Source organism: Colossoma macropomum, unplaced genomic scaffold, assembly GCF_904425465.1.
Source record: "Colossoma macropomum unplaced genomic scaffold, Colossoma_macropomum, whole genome shotgun sequence".
NCBI classification, from domain to species: Eukaryota; Metazoa; Chordata; class Actinopteri; order Characiformes; family Serrasalmidae; genus Colossoma; species Colossoma macropomum.
In genome coordinates this window covers 34,270,120-34,293,793 of record NW_023494785.1, presented here as the reverse complement: position 1 = coordinate 34,293,793, position 23,674 = coordinate 34,270,120, and the positions used below count along the sequence as shown (strand labels likewise).

General features: G+C 38.1%; 1 protein-coding gene across 1 annotated transcript in view; it reads right to left on the bottom strand.

Annotated features, from left to right (window-relative positions):
• The window catches only part of st18 (ST18 C2H2C-type zinc finger transcription factor), a 52,748-nt gene that overhangs the window by 12,655 nt on the left and 16,419 nt on the right, over positions 1 to 23,674 (bottom strand). Inside the window, exons 3-11 of the mRNA XM_036592003.1 lie at positions 22,233 to 22,284; positions 17,913 to 17,943; positions 15,848 to 16,044; positions 8,581 to 9,273; positions 6,842 to 6,976; positions 4,238 to 4,328; positions 3,660 to 3,752; positions 3,024 to 3,232; positions 2,139 to 2,338 (exon numbers count right to left, since the gene is read on the bottom strand). Of these exons, the coding sequence (XP_036447896.1) occupies positions 2,139 to 2,338; positions 3,024 to 3,232; positions 3,660 to 3,752; positions 4,238 to 4,328; positions 6,842 to 6,976; positions 8,581 to 9,273; positions 15,848 to 16,044; positions 17,913 to 17,943; positions 22,233 to 22,284 (1,701 nt within the window). The remainder of the gene's footprint in view (positions 1 to 2,138; positions 2,339 to 3,023; positions 3,233 to 3,659; positions 3,753 to 4,237; positions 4,329 to 6,841; positions 6,977 to 8,580; positions 9,274 to 15,847; positions 16,045 to 17,912; positions 17,944 to 22,232; positions 22,285 to 23,674) is intronic.

The window sequence follows — 23,674 nt, the reverse complement described above, 5'->3', positions numbered from 1 at the left end:
GTCAGAAAAAGTAACCACATGCTTCTAACATTTAACAAAAATGTTTTATAGGGCTAAAAAGCTTTACCTTAGTTTGTGTTTCAGCACTTCTTACTGATCCCTCTTTTTCTGACACTTTGTTGGAACTCAACAAGCTTGTATGGTGTTTGGAGAAAGAGAGCGACTTGGCACGAGGCGCTGCCAGTCGAGATACTTAAAATGCATACCGACATTTCGAGGCAGACGTCCACAGATGACAGAGCAGCTAACACTGTTTTATTCATGCGCTCAGTTTGTACAGTACCTGCTCTCTCTGCCCACTGAAGGCTGGGCCTTCAACGCAGGCCACTTGCTGTGTAGGTGTCTTGATCGTTTCTCACCACACTTCCGCTAGCTCCTCTCCACATCGAGCTTCAACTCGCTGAACCCTCGCTCACAAAGGCCGAGGAGATGTTTTTTGATGGACTGGTGAATTGGTCTCCATAAGCCGAGTGTAAATACAGTACTGTGCAGAAGTCAGAGACCACCCTTCATTTACTTCATTTCCAGTTAAAGTGCTCATTATGTACGTTATTAATTTTTCAGGAGATATTTTAGAGGAAATCAGATAAGCCACTAGTTTCCAAAACTGGAGTTAAAAAAATGATTAAACGATACAGAAAAAATGGAACTCCTAACAACTATGCAGGATCTGGTAGACCACCAAAACTGTCTCCATCAGATAAACAGTATTTGAAGATTTCACCTTTGAGAGACAGTAGAAAATCAAGCTCCTCTCTTGCTTCAGATCTGAAAAAATCCACAGGTGTTTCTGTCCATCCTTCCACTTCTCTTTGATAAGACAACGCTATGGGTCTGAAAGGATGTGTAGCTGTTAAGAAGCTGTTACTGAGGGAAATAGACAAAAAAAGGAAATCTGCAAATCAAACTAAATAGCTACTGGTGTTCTCAGAACAATGGGCTGGCCACCCCAGTTGAGTCTAGACCTCAACATAACTAAATGCATTTAGGATTACTTGGATCATGAGAAGCAGGAAATGCAAAAAGCTTCTAAGAGTGAACTTTGGAGGTGTGGAAAATATTCCCACAGATTTCTTGTGAAAAGAATGGAAGCTGTAATAAAAGCAAATACACAATAATTACTGAAGAAAAAATATATTTAGTTACAGAGACTTCTGTGTAAATTTCTGTTGAACATATGTTTTCTGCTTTTTCCTGATGCTGTGAAATGAATGACTTGTACTTAATGTCTGTTTTGACTGGAAATTAATTAAATGAATGGTGGTCTCTGGCCTTTGCACAGTACTGTATATCTAGGATTCTAAGTGTGATGTACTTCTCTGTCTATTGTTCATTCTTTTTTATTTGGAGTGCGTATATGTATCTGTGTTAATTTCATCTATTGATGTATTGGCTTTTAGGAGGATTTAATCTTGAGATTAAAAGGCTCTACTGTAACACATGGACTGTAACGCCACACATGTACGAGGCGAAAGGTTTATGTAGAGGAAAACGTAATGGCACACATGGAGTCTTCCGTTATTTAATTTGAATAAAAGAGTTCTGCCGATAAATCCCTCATCTGATTGGTTTAATCCAACTTCGGTAGATGGTCTGTTAGAGATGGATGCTAAGGGTTGATCTGACCAAGCTTATCCTGGATAATATTTTACTTAGCAAAATATCTTCTGCCATCTGCAGCTGAGAGAAAAACACACGCGCACACACACACATACACACACACACACACACACACACACACACACATAGACACTCACACACACACTCACTTTCCTACAGCCACGAGACCCCCTTGCATTACCATAAAAGTATAAATCAAATGCCTCGCCACATGTTTTACAAAAAGCCTCCTAATTGTAATTGAGAAAGAAGGCCTGATTGTATTCTCCCCAACTCCTTTTGATGTGATTACACAAATTCTCCTTTGTGTACATTAAAGCTTTAGGGGCACGGAGGGGAGAAAAAAAAAGAAAAAAAAAACTCTCTTGTTGTTCTGCCACCAGAGACACACAGTTCTCAGTGCCAAAAAAGTGTCTTTTGATGTTCTCTCCCTCCTTTTTCATACACAAATCACAGTTGCCTCAGAATGACCACATTAAATACCTTTTTTTTTCCCCCGAGTGGTCTAATTTGATTACCTTTGTGGACTGTGCCAGGGGCCGGGCGGTAGGATGGGCCTCGCCGTTGTCCCGGTAACGGGTAGAGAGGTTCAGGATGGCGGCAGCGGCTGTGCTGGACTGGAGGGCGCTGCTTGGGGCTTTAGGGTGTCCAGGGCTGTGGACCCCAGGCATGGCCACACGACTACCCGGACCCAGAAAACAGGGAAATTGTGAAGCAGCTGAAAGGGAGAGAGAGAGAGAGAGAGAGAGAAAGAAAGAAAGAGAGAGAGAGAGCGCTAAGGGTTAGATCTTGTTCAGAAAGAAACATTCATAGAATATTCATTTTATTTACCGTTGACACTGTAGTCTTATAAAAATCATGCAATTTTTTTAAACCTGTTAAAGAAAGGAGATGTGTATAAGATGTGTATAAGGGTTTAAGACTAATTTCTGACTTTTTCCATCTCTTCTGATGCTAAACAATAACAAATGCATTGCACAAATGTAAAAGACGTTTTTTCTTCTAGTCAAATTCAGATCATAAATAGAATAAAATATCCCCTCTTCTACTTCTACTAAGTTGGTATAGATTTAAGTGTAGATTTAAGAACGTGCACTTTAGAAAGAACTTCTCTGCTTGTTTCAAGGAGATATAAGTGATATATAATTACTATCAAATTACACCATGCTTTTGATATCGCCAGTGATAAATGTGATTCCTAAGGGTAAATTAAAACAGAAAGATGATACAGGTAAATACAGTCCTTTGGCTTTGCTAGCCTTTATATTAGCAGCAAATTTAAAGTAAATGTGGCACAAAAAAAAAATGCAAAGAATGCAAAGGCAAAGAAGAAGAAAAAAAAACTGCCATCACAGAACATAAGATACACTAAGAGTACAAGTTGTCCATGTTTGAAAACTCACAGTCAGGGAGATGCGAGGCCTCTTGGCTCTGATCTGGTACCATTTGTGCTTGCTTGCCGAACACCTGAGCATCAAAACTGGCATAGTCGAAATGGCCCTTGCTGAACTTGTCCATCTCTTTGGCCATGCCAGCCTGCAAGGCAGCCACAGGATGAGCAAACCGATAGGCCAGCTGACTGAAATCAAACTTCTTCATCTGAACCAACGGTCTGGAGTGAAGGAAAAGAGGAGATAACAGTTTTAGTCACTGTTTACAAAGCATATTATAAAACACCATTACTTCACTATTTCACTGCCAATAGAACACCTGTACTAACCAACTAGACCTGCAGTCATCCATCTATAGACCGATGGGCTCTTCTCAAGACTAATTTGAACGTTTTAAGGGATGACTTCAAAAATCTTAAAGAGGAATGTATGCGGGGAAAAAATTATATTAATATATTAATATATATATTAGTATATTAATATATATTAACAAGCTAAATAAAAAGATGGCTCCTAGATAGACACTCTTTTGGGGCTATTCATTGAACAGATTCATCCCAGACCAACATTGTGAAGTCCCCGCTGTAACTACTTCAGAACAAAACCTAGTCGCGAATGGTGTCTGAAAAACAAGTAAAGATTTCTTACCTTGCCATCCTGTCTGAAGTCTGCCTACATTTGGACAGGTCGTCTTGTGGTTTACAGACTTTTTCTGCTGCAGCGATTGGGCAGCCTGAGAGACTGCAACAATAAAACAGGTGTAATTTAGCACAGGAATTTATGCAAACACTTAATACACAATAAAATGTTCCATTTAACCTTATTTTACAAAGACACTTTAGCTGGAACTGAAAGGGAATTACAATAATATTTTTTTTTTCCTTTTTTTTATTGTTAGTCACTATATAATTTGAAAAGCTCATTGTTTCCTGCTTTTTAATGTATTATAATACTTAAATATGTTTACTGTTTCAAAACATGTCTATCATAAACACAAATGCATCACAAATAAAAATATATGGAGCGTCCTTTAAAATTAGGTGAGCCATTGTGCGAGCTACATGCTGTGATAAATGACTTGACTCTTGCTGGACACATAAAACATGAGGTAGTTTAAATAGCAACAACACTGCCACCATAGCCATAAATGCCATTTTGGCCAAAGCTCAAAATGTGCAGCTGTTTGGAGCCTTATTTTTGTTTTGTTCTGTTTTAATCAGGCATACCTCCGGTGGGTGCTGCGGTTACTATTGACATGACCTCTTCCTGTGCAGCCTGGGGTCGGGCACTTCAACACATTTTCATGCATGGCTAGGACTATGGAATGAAGAACACAACTGAGTTTACATGAACAAAATGAAACCTTAATATATACATTCATACAGCAAGTATATTTATATACAATTTGTACTTTCACACTGCCCACTTAGAAACAGCTACTTTGTACTTCCAACCACTGGTCACTTTATTACATCCACCTACCCTATAGGTCCACTAAATAGGCATGCAATTAAAGATTAAAGACTGTAGACCAATTTGTCAAGCACATTTTTCACTTTCATGAGAAAAAGTCAGGACTAAAAATTTCCATTTAAATGGTTTCATTAGTTTTAAGTCAGTAAGGCTTCATAGAACTTTGTATAAGAAACTCATGTTATGCCAGTAAATGTGAGTATAGTTAACTCAGTCATTAGTTAGGCAGACTAAATCTCTTTTCAGACCATTACAAGATTTACATTATATTACAGTCAACATGAACTGGAAATTATAATGCATTTTCTGTGACGTATTTCCAAGTGAATCTGAGGGTCTGTTCAATGATAGGTGGGGGTGGTGGGAGCAGAAAGTAAAACATGATTGGTTAATATTATTTTCCCTGGCACTAGAAATATTTTAAGGAAATGTCAGTTAGTTTCTCTACAATGCACCATTTCTCTGAATGATTTTGCATACATCTCAATTATTGTTACGCAGAAAGTTTAAAAAAATAAAAGTTTACTTTTCTCACCAGTAAGTCAGTATAACAAAGTTTAATTGAGTAATGCTGGCAAAATGAAGTTTTAAATAAGGTGATTAATAACTTTTTATAGTGTTGTTGACCAGATATTATTTGGGTGAAAGATAATTCTCAGCACAGAAGTGACACTAACATGGTAATGTGTGTGGCTGGCACAAGAACAGTTATGTGCCCAGAAACTGACCACTGAGAAAGGACATAAGTATGGCTAAAACAACAGATAAGCTCTTGAAATCTGTAACTGAACACCAGCAAGATGGTGAAATAAAGTAGGGGTTTCTAATAAAGTGGGTGGAGAATGCATGTATACATACTATAGCTGCAGTATCATTGGAACGTTGCGGTAATCAGTGATTTTCAAAACTGCATATTTAACATATATTGAAACTATGTGGGCAGTCTATTGAACACAGCATTTAGCTGTGTTTCGGCATTGAGAAACATGAACCAACTTGTAGATTATTCCCTTAACAGCAACAGTGACTTCACAAGAACAGGTTACTGCTCTTCTCTTTTTGCCACCAGAAAGTCTATTACCCTTTCAAATATCAACAAGAAAACAGACCATGCCTACAAAAAAGTAGCATTTGCTGTTTGGGACACACATGTAGTTAAAGTCCTATCCAGTATCCTTAATAACTTTTCTCTTTTGTCCATATTTTTCAATTAGTTTGGAGGATGTGTCCGTTCACTTATTTCGAAATGCTACATCCGCTAGTCCTTTGATTTGTGGAATGCTGCTGCTGCTCTAGGAGTGCACGCTTTCATACTGAAAACCCTTAATTACATTTGCTGTTCCTTTTGTTGTGTCCCTGTTTAATGGTGAATGTTTGTGTTGTTTTCAAATGGCAAAAAAAAAAAAACAGCGAGAGGGAAAAAAAAGTGTTTCCACACCATGATGCTGATTTGCATACCACAGTAAATCAAAAGCAGTGGACAAAATTCAGCGCGGACTTTCAGAAATGATGAATGTGTTCTAATTGTTTTTACGTAGTGCCTTCTGTGCATCCTCTTGCTTTAAATATACTTCATTTAGACTAAATGTAACATCAGAAACATAACTGTAAATAAATGTAACGTTATAATGTAATTAAAATTGTAATAACAAAATTAAATGGCAAATGTGTCAATGCAGTATTTCATCATGTTGTTGTTTTTTTTTTTTTACACTGCTGAGAATCGGCAGCTGCCCTTCACATAATGTGAACATTTCATAACCAGTGGACTAACAGCAACGGTCCAAAATTACTCCAGATATACAAAGATATACATTTTTGACAGTGATGATATACAAAAGCATTTTTGTTTTTGGATATTATCTCATTGAATGTGACATTACTTCATGGCTGATGCTGAGACAACATTTTCTCACAGCATACTTTGTCTTATATATCTTATAGTTGTGAGGAATTACGTTCATTTGTACGAAATCCAATGAAATTACTGCAAGGATACGCTCGGCAAAAGTGGGACCTCAGGTAAGCTGGGACGAATAAGCTTAATACTGCATTGTGTAGGGTGCGTAACTTTGTTCAAAGATCAAATATGTCCAAATAAAAACTACATTCACTAAAGGTTTAACGTATACATTTAGAAGGATTGTGACAACTCATTACATTACAAATGGTTAGAGCATAAAGCTTTTAGGAGAGTGACCTGGTGCATTTACCCAAAAGTAAATGTTCATCCTACATAACTGCAGAAATTAGAGAATTTTGTGCTGTATATAAAACCGCTTAGTGGACTAACCAGTAGACTAGTAAAGATGCCCTAGAATCAGTAATAACTAGAGAAAAGCAATGCTGTCACTCACTCTCAGGAGGCACTCGAACTTTGTGGGGGCATCCAGACAAGCTTCTGTGATGGGGGTACAGTCCAGTCACGTGACCCGTGCCGTCACAGCCTGGCGTGGGGCACTTGATGTCTTTCTTGTCTGTCCGTGGAGATTCTGTAGGATGACACAAACATAATTTTTCAACAGCAAAAAGATGCAAGATTTTCTTTGAAAATCTGTGGCAAAACTAATATCCCGCACTATACACTTGGACCATATACACTGCACCATATGCTCTGAAAAGCATGTTGGGTCAGACTGTGTGTATTAATCTGACATTAGTTAAGGCTGGAATCTCACACGGGCCATTGCTTTCTTAGTCCAGATACACAGAAAGATTAGCCTCAGGGATTACCCATTAAACAGCACTCAGTTGAAGAATCAACGTCAAACACCAGAGGTACTTTAGGAGGATTTATGACTTATACCCAGGGTTAAATATCTAGCTGATGCCTATCAAAATCCAATATTACAAGCTGCAGAAATGCCATCAGAAGATTTTCTTCTTTTTTTAATACTTTTTTTCACAGACACACTAGTTATTTACTACTTCACTTGTTGCCAAAATGTTTTTTAGTATTTAAGAGGATTTTGTTCATCTACCCCTCAGAGTAAGAATGTGTCTCGTCCTCCCACCCCCAGCCCCCCATTTGTTTCTGCACTAAAGCTGAAAGTGGTCATTCTTGCAGTTTAATGGGTGACTGTACAGTGTTTAACATACTATGTGTAGAGCATAGTGCTATGGAGGTCCATTGTCTGGGTATGTTTAATGAAGCCAGGGGGAATCATGCGCAGGGTGAAAGCATCCTTTACACTTGCAGGGCATGTAACTGGCAACAAACTAATTTGATTACAAATGATGTCTTAGAAATTTAGTAACTTGTTCAGAAGAAAAAAACAAGCAAATGGTAACTACTGCAGCATTTCTCTGAAACCTCTGTACTATAATGTGTTTATTTCATTTAAATTACAATGTACATTGTTGTGTATATCATGTTTCATAGTCATATAACAATAACGAAGGAAACGGGACTTTCGCAATAGTAACACAAAATTGAACAGGGATTTGTTTGATACTAACACGATTAAAATACAGCTAGAACAACTGCTGTTCTTGTTTATGTAATCAATATATTACTGTTACTAAACCTTGTTACTCTACAGAACAAAGAAGATTTTTACCTAAGTTATCATATATTTTTCTTGTCATTTTTAAAGTTCACTTATGTCATTTGTTTCATTTTATGTACAAAAAACTGATGTCATTAATTTTAACATCACTATTTCCAAGCTCTCTTTACCTCTTAGAATTAATCATGCCGTTTATGTTTCTGTGCCTTTAAGGCTAATACATGTAAATGATTTCTGTTCTGATTGGCTGCCCTGTATTGTGCCTCATTCCAAAAAAATTCTTGACCACTCTTCTTTAACTTCAGCATGAATGATTGAGCTAAAATGCTGTAGCCTGAATATGAATATGTACACAAAAACAAAGAATTCAGAATGGGTTGTTTTTGCAGCTTCTCTCCCATCGACTGTATGGACTAGTGGGTTGAGTGGTATTTTTTAAAATAATAGTGTCTACATACTACATCAAACTCCTTTATTAAAAATTGTATGGTATGTTCACACCATATAAAGTTGTCATAAATGGTGTAAAATCAAAAAAACAAAACAAAAAAAACAAGGTTTTAATAATATAATATTCTGTGTCCAACCTTTGCTGCTGTGGTAAGCGGCCCGAGGGTCCATCTCCAGCAACCTCTGCTGCCTCCGCTCGTGGTTGACCTGTTCTAGGAAGAAACGGTCCATGTCCCTGTAGGCGCTGTGGAAGACCTGCCTGTGCTCAGACTTCAGGGCCATGGCCTGCTCCAGGAGACTGAGGTTGAGCCTCGCACGGTCCAGCTCCAGTGGCCGGGCAGCCAGGCCCAGCCCCCAGCCGGCCAGTCTTTCGTCCAGCCTGGGCACCTGCGGCTCATCCTCACTGTCACTCAGCTCTCTGCTGTAGGTGAAATCCTCCATCAGCAGGCCACCTCGGTTCACATACATGGAGAGGGCCTGGTGTCCCATGCGGGGTCTCCTGGGAAGGCCGTCGTCTACAGGGCTGGGGCTGCAGTGGATGCCATTGGCCAGCAACAGAGGAGGTGGACTTGTCCATCCGCCTTCCTCCTCCATGTCAATGTCTGGGCCTTTTTCTGGAGATGGGTCACCAAGTCCGTCCAGGCTTCTTTCAGCAAAGTCTTGGTCCACCTGCTTCTCATCATACTCATTCTGTGAGTCAGAGAGCTGAGCAGGTAGGGCAGGTGACCCTTCACTGGTGCGTTCTGAGCACGATAGGGAACTGTGGGACTTGGCTCTGGCATCGGGGTGAATGTGGTTGAGAAGAACATCACTACAGTCCAGATCTTCATCTGGAAATCAAAAGCACAGTACAGTTATTATCTGCTAGGTATCACAAAAATACAAATATAAAAAAACTCTTGCATTATTAACAGGGGTAACGCACTACATGTAACACTTTTTCTGTAATGAAGTTGTGCAATGCATTTAATGCAGTTTAAATTCTTGTCACATTACATTAACTGACAATAAAAATTATGTTGTGTAGCTCAAGTCTCTAAGAAAATATTTGTGTAGCTCATGTCTCTGAATAATATTAATCACATGCCATGCATGTAAATCAGAACTTTGTGTAAACATAGATTGCTTGTACCTTATATTTAATTTGTGTGCACATGCACTACATTTTATTTTGACTTTTATTGTGAATATGATAAGCACAGCTTGGACATGGGAAGCACCATAAACCCGAGAAATGAGAAATCTGTTAATGCATCTAATTACACTAGTATAAAAAAGATGAATAAAAATCCTTGTGCTAAAGAAGAGAAAGCCCAACCTCGCCTTAACAGGACAGACTTTTTAAATTCAGTAGCAGCCCTGTAAGCTTAACATTTTATTCAGAAACATTTCATTTCAAGGCAGCTGTTCACAAACTATGTCTACTTATTAGTTTCTTTGTTTTCAATGTTAGCAGTTCATAATTAAACATAATTGGCTCTGTTTTGTTCAAAGGTAGTAAGAGTGATGGCTTTAAAGTGATGTTTATTGTGATTGGCTATTTCTTTCTAATAAGTTACTAATAATGTTAACTGTTTTTTCCATGTGCAGTTGGTATGAATGTATAAGGAATTTACAGAGCAACACAGTGTATTAATCAGTTATTAATCATTATTATGGAGTGACTACTGTAAAACTACTATGTAAAGTACAGACATATGCAAAATACCATGTTTTGTTGATATACACAAATTATAACATGTATGTAGTTACAAGAGGAGTAGACAAATAGCACATAGCACAACATTATATTATGACATGTCAAAGTACCAATAGTATAGTAGCAATTCATTTCTCAGTCGAAACGAACATGAACTGGAAATATTTACAAGACTAAGTTAACATTATGGTATCAGTTCAATATTAAGCAAAATGTATAAAAACATACAATGTAGAACATTCTCTTCTTTCATTTAATTCAGAAAGACTTCAACTGCTCTGAAGTCCAAATCACTTCACATTTACTAAACACCAGACCATCATCCAGCTTCAATTCTTTCAAACATATTTTCCCGAAATCCCCCAGCAGTAATCAACAAAAAACAAGAGCTAATACAAGACTCTTAGATTGTTTTTGCCTCTTAGATTTCCACAACTGAATGTGAATACTTGACACAGATTTGGATTAAGAAAAGGAAAACATTAGATGCGACATCGGACATGAATTTTAAAATACAAGTACAGGCTTGGCAAGGCAGGACAAGAAATGAGGTTTTGTTACTGACTTTAAAGTTAAAAAAATACAAATGAGAACAGGCTTTCAGAAATATGCATGTAAGAGCAAAAAGAGAATGTTGAGATGTTAAGAAGATAAAAACATCCCTCATGTCCTAAATGTTACAAGAAAGCATTTGCTCCTTATCCCAAGACAAACATTCAATAACACTTGGGATTAAAAAGCAGACACAATAGTCAAAACCTAGATTGTAGTGTCATCATGGATACCTATAGTTCAAAATATAAATCAGCACACAAACAGTCACTGTGCATTAAAATAGGCAGAAGTGTGTTCTCTGTAGAGGAAGTGTACCTTTCTAAGTGAAAATCAACAAATCATGTAATTTTACCAGAGGTGCCCAAACTTTTGGGAAAATTCTTAGATGATGTTGGTATGAGTATATGATACCAGAAAACAGATAACTAAAAGCTTGTTCTACTTGAATATGTTTAACTATAGAAAAAGTCTGTGTTACGTTTTATCCCACATTAGGTCATGCCCCTCTCCCATGTAAGATTCTGATGGGACTGTATGACTATGATAATGACTGTAAGCACAATAGCTTTTTTATCAAATTCATATAGTTTCTTCTACTTACAAATACAAATGTGGTATTAATTGAAAGTTTAGAATCTGCACATTCAACATAATTTCTCTGCTTGTTTCAATTAGCTACCAATGAGATATAATTGACATCAAATTATAACATGCTTTTGTTATCACTGGCAAAAACTTCTAAGTGTTATTCTCAACTTTCAAAATTCTAATCCTAACCATCAAATGAGCTTCATTCAAGCTTCAGCTTCAAAATCATTTGTTAATGATTTGAGCCTCTGTAGATTATCTAGAGAAGACTATCCAGATTGGCATCCATACAGATTGCTTTACTGGGTGGTGAGTAGCATGATACTGTGTACTTTAATACTACAAAACATAAAATATCATATAATGCTGAGTTAGGTTAGCACTTCATAAGTCATTTCTGACATGCTTGCTGACATATTATCAGGCTGTATCATTTATTTTTATTGGGCCAGACAGATTGGACCTCTTAGCCAAACAAATCTCCTTTAAATGACTCTTTAGAATCGAAACAAGCCCTGATTATTATAAGTCATGGTCAATGATTAACAATGGAAAGCTATCAGCTGGATTGATTCAAAATCCATTACTGATCTCAGAAAAACCTCTGAAACTTCCTTTTGGGTTAAAGCTCTTTGGCTGGGAGGATTTTTTTTTTTGAAGTCCGAATCACTCATGAGTAGGCGATGGATCTATCCTCTTAGAGTCTTTCCATCAACCAGCCAACCATACCCAACCGCTGCGACCGAGAGCAACATGATTGGGTTGATTAGGTATTATGGCATCATTTTTCATTTATTTATTTTTTTTGGGGGGGGGGTTTGGGTGCTCCTATAAAGATAAATCCGAATGGAGGCATTAACAGACTGCTACTAGTCTTTAAGAGGGCGCACAGTAGCCCCCGAACTTAATCCCCACCCAAAATCAGCACTAAATGGGGATAGAAAGCTTGCTAGCGCTCAGAATTTCAGCATTTTCCTGCCAAAAAAAGGCAACTGAGCTTTAGAGGAGTTGAATGTGCTTTTCTGATTTACTCAGAGCGTGTCGAAACTGCAGCGTACAGCACGCAGAAGGTTTTATACAGAGGCTTTACCAATAAGGGGCATATTGATAGCACAAAAAATGCTTTGAAGAGGTAACATTTTGACACAGTTCAAATACTTGCAAATTGCATTTGAATATTCGTAAAGCTTGTTTAGTACAACCATGCTGTTCATGAAAGTGGACAACTATAGACAGAAGGTTTATACTAAACAAGCAACACAAATACACATGCAAACAAAAGACAAACATTAATGTCAGTGGTGTAACTAGGATCTTATGGGTCCCATTGCAAAAACAATTACTGGGCCCCTCCACCATACAAAAATTACTTTCAATTAATAGAAGAATGACAATGTAATTTGTATGTGTATCAGTATTGTTATGTCTCAAATGCATTACCCACTAACATCTAATGTATTTGGTTTGCCATATAACATACAAATAAACAAAAGTACAATAAAAATAACATGCTGTTTGGCAGTGAAGTTATTTATTATGAAGGTTAGATGAATACAGTTAGAAGAACACCTGACTTTTCACTGCACTCCAGCCATCACATGGATTTGCTCAACTCCATTAGCAGCATCTGATTTGAAGGATTGATTAGATAAATTAGGTGTTAGGATAGCAACTGAAAATACTTGATTTCATCCAGGGGAGATTTAGAAAATGGTTTAGCTAACACATCAAATTGTACATCACATTGTAAGCAAACGCTGGACGTGTCATCATTAATTAACTCAGTTAGCTGAAGTCAATAATGGAGATCATTTTGGCCAGTGGTAGGTTAATGTGATCTTTCCTGACGAAGGGAAGTAGCAGCAAGTGTTCAGGTGAGAATAGGAGGCTAAAGATTGACCTGTTACTCTCTTGTTGAGTTAGTTATCCTGAGGACAGCACCATCTTTTTTTTTCTCTTATCCACTTTGCAAACTTGTGAACATGAACTGTGATTCTGTAGGCTAATTAACTGACTAAGCTAGCTCACCGGCTAATTGTACTACTGATCTAACACCATTTAATGCACGTATACTGTGTTTGTGCTTTAAGAAGACCAATCCTGTAAGAGATCAGGGGGCAGAGGGGCAGGGAAGTTTTATCAAATATTATAAGATGTGGCTGCACTGTGCTCTAGTTTAGTTTATCTTTTGCGCAACTGACAGGTCAGACTAACAGCTAGGAAATTTCCCAGTACTCCCGATGGGCAGTCCAAGCCTAACAAAGTAAGTGGCCCTTTGCCGTGGCCCCAATGCGACTGGCCACCCTGGCCCTCCTTCTAGTTACGCCATTGATTTATGCTGCGTGTTACCTCTTATTGTACTGAGCAACTGAATGTATCACAAAAATACTTAGATTGTAACAATACATAATAACAACCAGTGTAACAAGCAGCAGATTTGCCGTCAGCCCATTTTGCCATTAACAATATCCCCATCCAATTTTTTCCCTCAAACAAACCCAGTCACTTTAAAATTCTGCTGTAAAATCAATTAAATACGCTCTGAACAATATATATTTTTTTAATACCTACAAATACACCACAATTTTGCTTGTGCAGTGCTTTTTGAGAAGCGCAGATTGTTTTTCACAACCTTTTTTACATGTGCTACAACTGCTTTGTTAGCATATTTTGTGCTTTCCAACTTGTTCATAAACCTCAGAAACACTAAACAACATCATATGAATCTTGTAGTTTAAGAATGCCTTCAAGAATGATGATGTTATTTTCTGCCATTTTGCCTATCCTTAGTTGTGGCCATAATCATCAGGATCCAATAAAAACGTGGCCTGTTTCTGTTGCAGCAGTGCACTGACAGTCTTTCTTTTTTTCTCTTTTCTTGTAGGCCATTTGAATCATGACAGAGGCGTGATAATCCAACCCTGTCCAACACAGCTGAAAAGTTAGCCAGTTATGCTAAGTTACAATTAGCAGAGTGGGCAACCAGGACTATTCTGCTATCCAGATGGAGACGTAGTCCTCACCAAAAGCACACACACACACAGACACATGCATACGCAGAGCAGTGAAAAAAACTGTGAATGGTGGGGGTAGAGTGGGGCGAAGTGGGGGGGGGTGGAAACTGAGCCTGTTTGGTGTGTTGGAACAGGTGAATGGTTTGTACTCCAGAATAGCCATTACCGTTGCGAGTGTGTGAGCTGAAGCTTGGCTGAAGTCACTCACACACAACGCCACCACCAAATGGAAGACTAGCACCCCCCACCACCCTCCACTCCCTCCTCCTTTTTCTTTCTCTTTTTTAGCATAAATTTTAGATATACCACTCATCCTCAAAAACAGGGAGGTTAATTTTACCAGTGTGCACACATACATCCTTTTGTTCCTTTGCACTTCTTCACTTTTAGCAATTTTCCAAATGTATATAAATAAAATAATAATAAACAAAGAAAGAAAGAAACAGATAGATAGATAGATAGATAGATAGATAGATAGATAGACAGATAGATCCAAATAAGGTTATGATGATTCTGGTGTAATATGAACTCAGGGAAACAAATAAATGCCATTTCCAATGATGCAGCTCAATTTATTGAGCTGTTCTGTTGTCCATTTAACTACCCACATGTGTCCAATAATGAGGCGTAGACATTATGCCTAATTATGTATATTTGGACTGTGTTTGATGGCCTAACAAAAGCTTTCGAAAGGGACAATTACGTTTGTTGCTTGGTTACATCGTTAAAAATATACCAAATAAGTGCAGATTATAGGGGAGTGTGGATACACACGTAAAGTACGGGCATTGTTGCCAAAATGTTCATAATTTGTTTCATTAGGAAATGGCAATGTTTTGTTTCGAGAAAAAGGCCGACGCTTTAAAATGTAATATCAACTTTTTTTATGTTTTTGTGCTCCTGTTGCCAAAAATGTTTTTGTTGCTTGAGTGTGTGATCACTTTCTTTTGTCAACGACGCACAATATAATTTGGTGCCTTCTATTCTCAGTTCCTTTATTTGCATAATTATGCAAGCAACCACACTTGCTCAAATAAAAGCACTTTTCCGGCCTGCATAATCAAACAGGCAGTAACTGCTTTAACCGCGACAGCCTAGTTATAATCGAGATTCCGAAAAGATATCCGGATACACGCGAGCAAAGGCTAGCAGTCTATCGGCAGTGGTTCTTCAGTCCGGACGCCAATTGAGACCAAAGAGACGAGGTGGGTGTGGGTGGCGGACAGAGGGAGGCAGGGAGGGAGGGGTTTGGAGGGAAAAGCTGGCCTGCCAGGAATCTCATGATAGATCAGCTGTCACAAACTTCAATCTGAAGACGTGACAGACAAACACAGTGGCCCCAGCAGTGTAGTCTTTCGCATACTGCACTCAATCACGGCGAAAATTAATGGGGTGGGGGCGGGGGCGGGGGGGGGCGGTTGGATGGAGAGCAGGAAGGGAGGTGAGGAGGAGGCAGGGAGAAAAAAAATATGAATGCAACAGATGGTAGTTTAAAATTCAGCGTCAATTGTTCATCAAAACAGACAAAACAACGGGACATCTGTCTACCTGCTGGAGTGTCAATGTTCCTGGGTGCGTCTTTGTCCTGAGCAGTTGCCAGGTCCTCCTCCCGGTCCTCCTCGCTTGGGCTGGGGCTGGGGCTGTAGTGCCGTGGCTTCATCAGCAGAGATTTCCTCTTGTTAACCGGCGCTCCATTGGCGCCTTCACCGGCGCTCCTCTTCCTCCCAGCGGAAAGGTGCAGGCTACTAGCAGGAGGTAATACATGGAGAAACTACTGTAGGTCACTGCAGTGGATGCTACTATAACACATGCAGCTTGGTCAGATACTTCATGTCACATAGTTCTTACATCTGTTTTTAGCCCCTTACACCCTTGGGTTATTGGTCAGTTATTAATCTTCAGATTTATTATTTCGTAACCATGCCGAATTATTGAGTAACTACTATGGCGCTAGTATGTAAGTTATGTAGCAGGACCTCACAGGCCCTTAGAGTTTAAGTCACAATAATCATTGAAACAAATAGAGAAATTCTCAAAGTACAGATCTGTACTACATTTGTGTATGTAAATAAAAGACGAGATAGTATTTGAATTTGATTGTGCTTTTTTGTTGTTGTTGTGCATGCAGTCTATTTTTTGCAGAATGAAATAACATCCTTTCAATTGCTGACATTTGTATGTAAATCAAATATAACTTACTGTGTAACTTACTATAAAATTACACATGCATTTGAATAGTGTTGCAAGACGAAAGCAAAATTCAGCTATTCATTATATAGTGATTAATCCTAGGACTTATTGTTCACAGTAGCTACTGTGAAACCAATATATAAGTTATGTAGTTGTAAGAATGAGATATTGAGCCACATACAGACACTTACAGTTTAAGGGGTCCCTACAGGTCTGAAGACTGGACTGGAAATTGAAGTGCAGGCTAATGAAGACTGGACTGGAAATTGGAGTGTTATGCTGCTGGAATTAACTTTTTACAGTTTACAGTTTAAACTCCAGGTTTTCAGAGGTTCAGTGAAAATTAGAATATCAATAATAACACAGATGGAGATGTTTCTCCAAATCTCTGCAAACACTGATGTCTATGTTGAACATTTCACAGGCCATCATCCCTTCCATCCCAACTGACCCAGCAAACCATATCTACAACCACCATCACATACATTAAGCAATTTGGAAAAACTACTTCTAGCCCTCTAGTTTCCATGACAAAAATGGAAAGTACCACCATGTAATCATCAGAATGTTCATGCTTAAAGGTTCAGTGGATTTACTAAATTTTTCATCTTACCCCAAACATAAGTGAACAACCAAGACATGTTAAGTGTCCAATGGTTGCTTCAGTAGTCTAATGTAGCTAACAAGTAATGAAACCAATATCCCCCAAAATCTTTTACTTGTATTACTTATACTATTTCTATTTATAAGAAACAAACTTTGGACACTAAAATGTCTTGGTTGATCGGCTACATTTGCAGTAACAACAAAATTGTGTAAATTTGATTTCAGCCAAATCATTCCTTTAGAAATGTAGCACTGAAATGAGCACTGAAATTAGTCCTGTGAATTAGTCCTTTGAAATTTACTTTGTGCTTGACTCTCAATCTACAAAAGGTGAAATGTGGGTCAAGCATAAAGTCCATATGGAGCCTCGGCTGGGTTCCTGATGATACAGGGTTTACCCATCTAGAATCCTTGTACTTCTTTCCAGTCAAAAGTACAGCACTTATGGATATAACAGGGAGAAATACAAAAACAGAAACCTGGGAAAAGGGACTAGCTTTTTCTGCAGTGCCAAAAACGCCGAACTATTTGTTTTCATGAAGATACTCATATGCTGCCTTGCACAATGGGCTACAATGTTATTAGATGTATCCTTTGCCAGAAAGGCTTAATGGACCATCTGATCACAGGAGCGTTCATGTTTTTAATTAAAAAACCAAGCTCTCAGATAGGCGAATGGAAATGTGAGGTTGGAGGTCTGCTAAGTAATACGTTTGGATTTTGAATCGAACAGTGGATAGTCTGTGTGGCTGAGGCTGTGCTGCACAGACCAGGCACCATATTTGTGCTTGTGGGGAAGCTGTGAACTCTGGCTTACCTGTGAGTGTCAGCGACGCAGTCAGCCATAACTGCAAACAGAGAGAGAGAGAGGCAGAGACAGAAAGAGAGAGAGAGAGAATGGGGGTGGGTAAATACACATGTTTGCATTTCCACAAGCTGGACCTGCACCTGTGCATGCTCCAGGCCGCAGCTACTCCTGTCTTCCAGGGCAGCCACACTGCAGGAGAGCATCTCACAGCACCGTCTCACAGCGGCTATAGCAGCGTCTGATAGGCCTTTAAGCTTTGCGTGACACTGGTTTCTCTTCAGCTTGCTTACTCATCTAAATCCAACCAGGGGAGCATAATATATTGGCACCCAATATGCTGAAAATAGAAAAACTGAATTATTATCAATTCAATACTGGAATCATAGTGAATGTTTGCTGTGCTAACTTGGGCCTCACACGTATAATCAGCAGTGGTGGGCACGTCTATGCTTTTCTAATGGAATACATTATGAATAACACCACAACTTCACATATGGAAGATTAGTGGCTTGAGATCAGACGGGAAAGCCACCACAATAACAATGAGTTTTGGGCTCAACTTCTAATGTTACATTAACCCACCATTGTAAACTGGGCACATGCTGAATAAGGAAATGTAAAGGTTTGCAATCATTTCCATGTCTTATTTATGTAATTGTTATGTGAAATTAATTAACAGTCTGTCTTTAGTGTTTTCACCTGTCTTACACTCACCACACTTCATATTCGTCTGCCTCAAGAGACCACACTGTATGACCGTACTGCTGTTTTAATCACCAGAAGAATCACATTAGCTTCTGTGTGCTTTACAGAACAGCCATCAGAAAACAGAAAATAAATGTTTTACTGTTTTCCCGTTTAAGCCAACTTCAGTGTTTTATCAGTAAGATCACTAACATCAAAGTTTACCATGCAAAATCCATGGAAACTAATCAAACTTATCAATATTAGCGCTATGTGTAACCCTGTGGCTGATCCACACAGTTTACTTTATGATCTACCTAACGTTAAATAACTAAGGCAACCTAACCATTTTTATTTTACTTATAGAAAATGTCACATATTCTCTCTCTTGCTCACACAGTTTTTTCTTCTTCAAATCTGTATCACTAACTTATCCAGTGCTGATGCAGCAGCGTCAGTAGGTACTTTTAATAATGTTCATGCTTTCACCAGAACACAGGGATGGATTGTGTACTAAACACAACACAATGAGTCTGTAAATGTTACACTTGTGTCATTTACTCATAGAAGTTTAAAATGGTAGGTGAGTGTAGCACCATTGCTCCCATTGCACCGCAGCAGGTGACAGTCATTAATATGGAGGCTGCATGAAAAACATGAATACGGGTTATAGCATAAACTTGTTTTAACCCCAAAGAAATCTCAGACTCATTCCATTGTGACACCTTGCAATAACAGCAAACGACCATTTAAATTTAGTATTGTGTCGAGGGTGTCTCCACCGGAAACATAGAATCTGCACATGAAGCCAAAAAGTAAACAAATAATAGATCTATCAGCTAATAAGTGTGTTTTGAAATATACAGTACCAGATGTAAAGCACCAGTCAAAAGTTTGGACATGTCTACTCATAGATTTTACTAACCCCACATTTTGGAATAATAGTGCAGAAAGTATGAAACATCACACATGGACCAAAAAATGCAGTGACCAAAAAAGTGTTCAAATGTTCAGAATATCTTCTATTTTAGATTCTTCCATGTTGCCTCTCTTCACCTTGATACAGCTTTACACATTCTTGGCATTCTCCCAAGCAGCGTCATGAGAAGCCACCTGGGATATGTTTCCTATAGCTCTGAAGAAGTTCCACATATGCTGAGACCTTGATGCCTGCTGAAAACTACTTGTTGCAGGGGCATTTAAAAAGATCTTGGGACATAAATTCATTCACCGGCATCTTTCCTATTTAAAGTCTCAGAAACAAAATTTTGGGCCCGTCAGCAGACCCTGGCCATGTAAGGGGTTAATATGATTCTACCTTGTGATGCTGACTGGCTTATATTTGTTGTAAATAAACAACTGGAATCTCTGAAAGTGCAAGGCCACATTGTGAAAGGGAGAAAAGAACACTGTCGTTGTATTAGGGTTTTTGCTCAGCATCAGCTGGTGGTAAATAGAGTTGAATGAACAACTTTATTCATGGGGAAAGCACTGAGGTGCAGACGACATGCTTCACGTTTCTTTTTGTACAGAAAAAGAAACGTCTCGTCCTCTTCAAAACAGAGAACGTAGCATAACAATTACAGTTTAGACAAAGTGATTCTCAAGCGCTGCTTGAGAGAATTCCCTCTGGAGGAGGGACAGAGAGAAAGCGAGAGAGAAAGGGAGGGAGAGAGAGTGAGAAGGAACCACAGAGAGAGAGAAAAACTGATGACAGCAAGAGGAATCTCATTCACAACTTCATGTGCACCCCTTGTAGAAGACTCAATCAACCTGCTCTGAATTTTTGCTGTCCCATTAAACGCTGCTGTAGGACGAGCGGTACAGTACACGGCTTCCAAAAACCGAGCCCTAATGACACCCCTAGTCATGTCACAGTCAATCGCTCCATTCACAGGCACTCCTTAACTCATCCAAGCCAAAGCTGCAGCGTAATGAAGGCACTGGTCGTGAATAATGCATCACCTCAACACACTAACCGCTCTGTGAATGAATAAGATTAATATTTAAATGAACAATATGTGACGTGGGTCTGCTGAATTGACTCTTCAGGTGCACAGCAGAGCACATGAAAAACTGCAAAAAATGCAGAATTTTAAAGGTTTTTTTTTAAGTATATACCTCACATATATTAATGTACCATTGAAACGTCAGTGTTTTCAATAGTATAAAACGAACTTGTTGCAGCTACATGTATAAAATGATTCTACTACACAATTCTACTACTACAGGTTTCAACCTCACTGTAAGAACAAGTGTTCTTACATGTGTCCAGAATGATGTATCTTTTATGATTTAATAACTTTTTTGTTCCCCAAAAGTTGTACTGAATCTTAAAATACCTTCTGGTGTCTAACTTACAGTATTTTAATATTTATATTATATAAGTTAAACATACAGTTAAGCTTAAGTATATGGACCATTCTATTGAATTAGTCTCACAATATAAATAAATAAATAAATGGTAGATTTATTGTGAGTTTAACTACGTCAAGGTCTGGTCCATAGGCGGAGATTTATTTCAGCCACACCCCTGCATTTTAGAACAGGAAGAGAGACTGCATCCCTGTCATGGCCACATGGTGAGCAGTTAGATTAGCAGTCATTGTTTTGTAAATGTGTCCCAAAATCTGAAAATCAGTATGTATCATTCAAATTTTTAACTACCAAAACACATATTTTCTGCAATTAAGTAGATGTTTTTGTGGTTCACTGAAAAATATGATAGCTTAAATATGATAAATATGGCTAGCTTTTTTGAGTTCTGCTCAAAATTAGCTACAATTGTTGCTAACAAACAGTCACTACTAAAATATTTGGTAAAGTTTCGGTAGTTTTATGATTATTTTGATAGCGACAAAATGGAATGTTCAGTCATTTATTATAATAAAAATAGAAAGGAGAATGATCACAAAGAGATAATATTTCATAGATTGTTGGTGTTGTAACAAAACTTTAGTACAGGAAAAACATTCTCCATTTTTTAAATGTCAGTTAATAGAACATCACTTTATTCCAAGTAATTTTGGACCCTTTCTGTTATTATTATTCTCTTTTTTTATTATAAAAGGTTTGCACAATATGAAGAGCAACTTGCATTATCACATATTGAAAGAAAAAAACTGAAAAAACAGAGTGGTAAAGTTTTGATATAATAGCTTCAATATATTCATCCTACCAATGTTCTATAAATTAGATACATGATAAATATATTGTAAAGAAAGTAAATATAGTCATGTGCAATAGTTTGAAGACCCCCAATCAAATGACATGTTTTATTGATGTTGATTTTTGATGAAAATAAGTTAACATGTTCTCTACATAGAACAAACTTAAATATAATATTTTTCTGCAAATTTTAGTTCAAAATTTTTATTGCTTTGCCATGTTTAAGGTATTGGAAAAGATCAAATTAAAAATAAAACATAAAATTTAAAATCTTGTATCTTTTCCACAGGTCACATTTTATGTTTTATTTTTTCTCCAATATGTTAAACTCAGCAGACACAGTAATTTTGCATTAAAATGTCCACAAGTGTGTTCTCTGTAGAGAACATGGGTAGTATTGTTATCATTTATAAAAACATGATGAATCTGTGGTGGAAGTGTGATGATGTGCTATTGTTATTATGGAGGAACACTTACTGGCATCGCCACTACACTGTTCGATGCGGTTCTCGTCGCCTTCAGATTCCATCTGAAACAAAGTTGGACAGTGGGTCAGAAAAAGATCAAGTTACAGCATCCAGTAACTGAGCAGTCTAACCTGACGGAAATGACAGTGAGTCTGAGTAAGCATGCTGTATGTGGTGTTTGGATTAAAGTAAAGACACCCTGGAATTGTCAAAATAAGAGTAGTGACCTTCTGACGTTCTGTTCAAGAGGACATAGTGGAAGAGCTTATCATGATAAAGTATTTAATATATAGAAAAGATAAGCAGTCTATAACCAAATGCAAAATCTTTCATACAAATTCATTTTTTCCCATTCTAATAGCAATGTATTGACTCTAATCATGCACATTGTTTAAAACTGCTCGTATGAGAGCTAATTGTCCAATTAAACATCATTGCCTATTGCCCTTTGTCCTCCTCCACCATACAGTATATCCAGGTTCCTTCTCTGAAGGCTCACTTAATATTTGCTACAAATATCCACACTGGCAAACACAACTCAGTTTGGACAAACCCTGTAGATCAAATGAAACGGAAATGTGTGGATTAAAGGACATAGTAGAGTAAAAAGTGCATTTTCCTTTTAAAAGCTATGTAGTAGTTGAAAACCTTGAAATGAACCACTTGAATAACAAAGTACAGAATGTATGCTGAGCTAGTGTAGATGCGCACAGTAATAGGGATTCTTATGAAACCTTCATTTCAGAGGTCCTTGGGTATATAGAATTTATACAAGTACACTGTAAGCATCTGCACCATAGAAAACAAACGAACAAGCCAGAGAACATTAGAACTCTGACAACCGAAACAGCAACTAGCTCAATAAACTAAGTTACACTATGAATTCCTGGAAATAATGACATATAATGATTTGAAACAGGAGGCAGCAAGCCTTATTTATTAGTATAATACATAATAAATACATTTTCCCTCAGCATAATAAACGGTACACATGTTTTATGAGTAGTCAGGCCTTCAACTCTGTATGATTGCTTTGGATGAGTACTGTGATTTAAAAAAAAACTTGCATGGGTCGAATCTCATGCTGCACAACGCTTTCATATTTTCTGTCCATGGTATTCACTTAATTGGACCAGCATGGATGCAAACTACACCTGAAAAAGCTGCGAGAGATGGACAGGCTTACTTTAGGGAGAGGCCAGACAGCAGTGGCCAAAATGTAATGACGTAAAATCATGCTACAAAAAGTAGTGGCGAGGAGGGTTTTTAGACAAAAAGAGTTGTTAATGCCACCCCCCACACCCCCCCACCCCCAAAAACACACACGCACACATACCCTCTCTGTCTCTCAGTCTCTCTCTCTCTTTCTCTCTCTACGCCAGCGTCGCCTTGCCGATCCCAAATAAAACCTATTAAATGTAATTATTCCGGGCTGATGGTGGTGTATAGTGG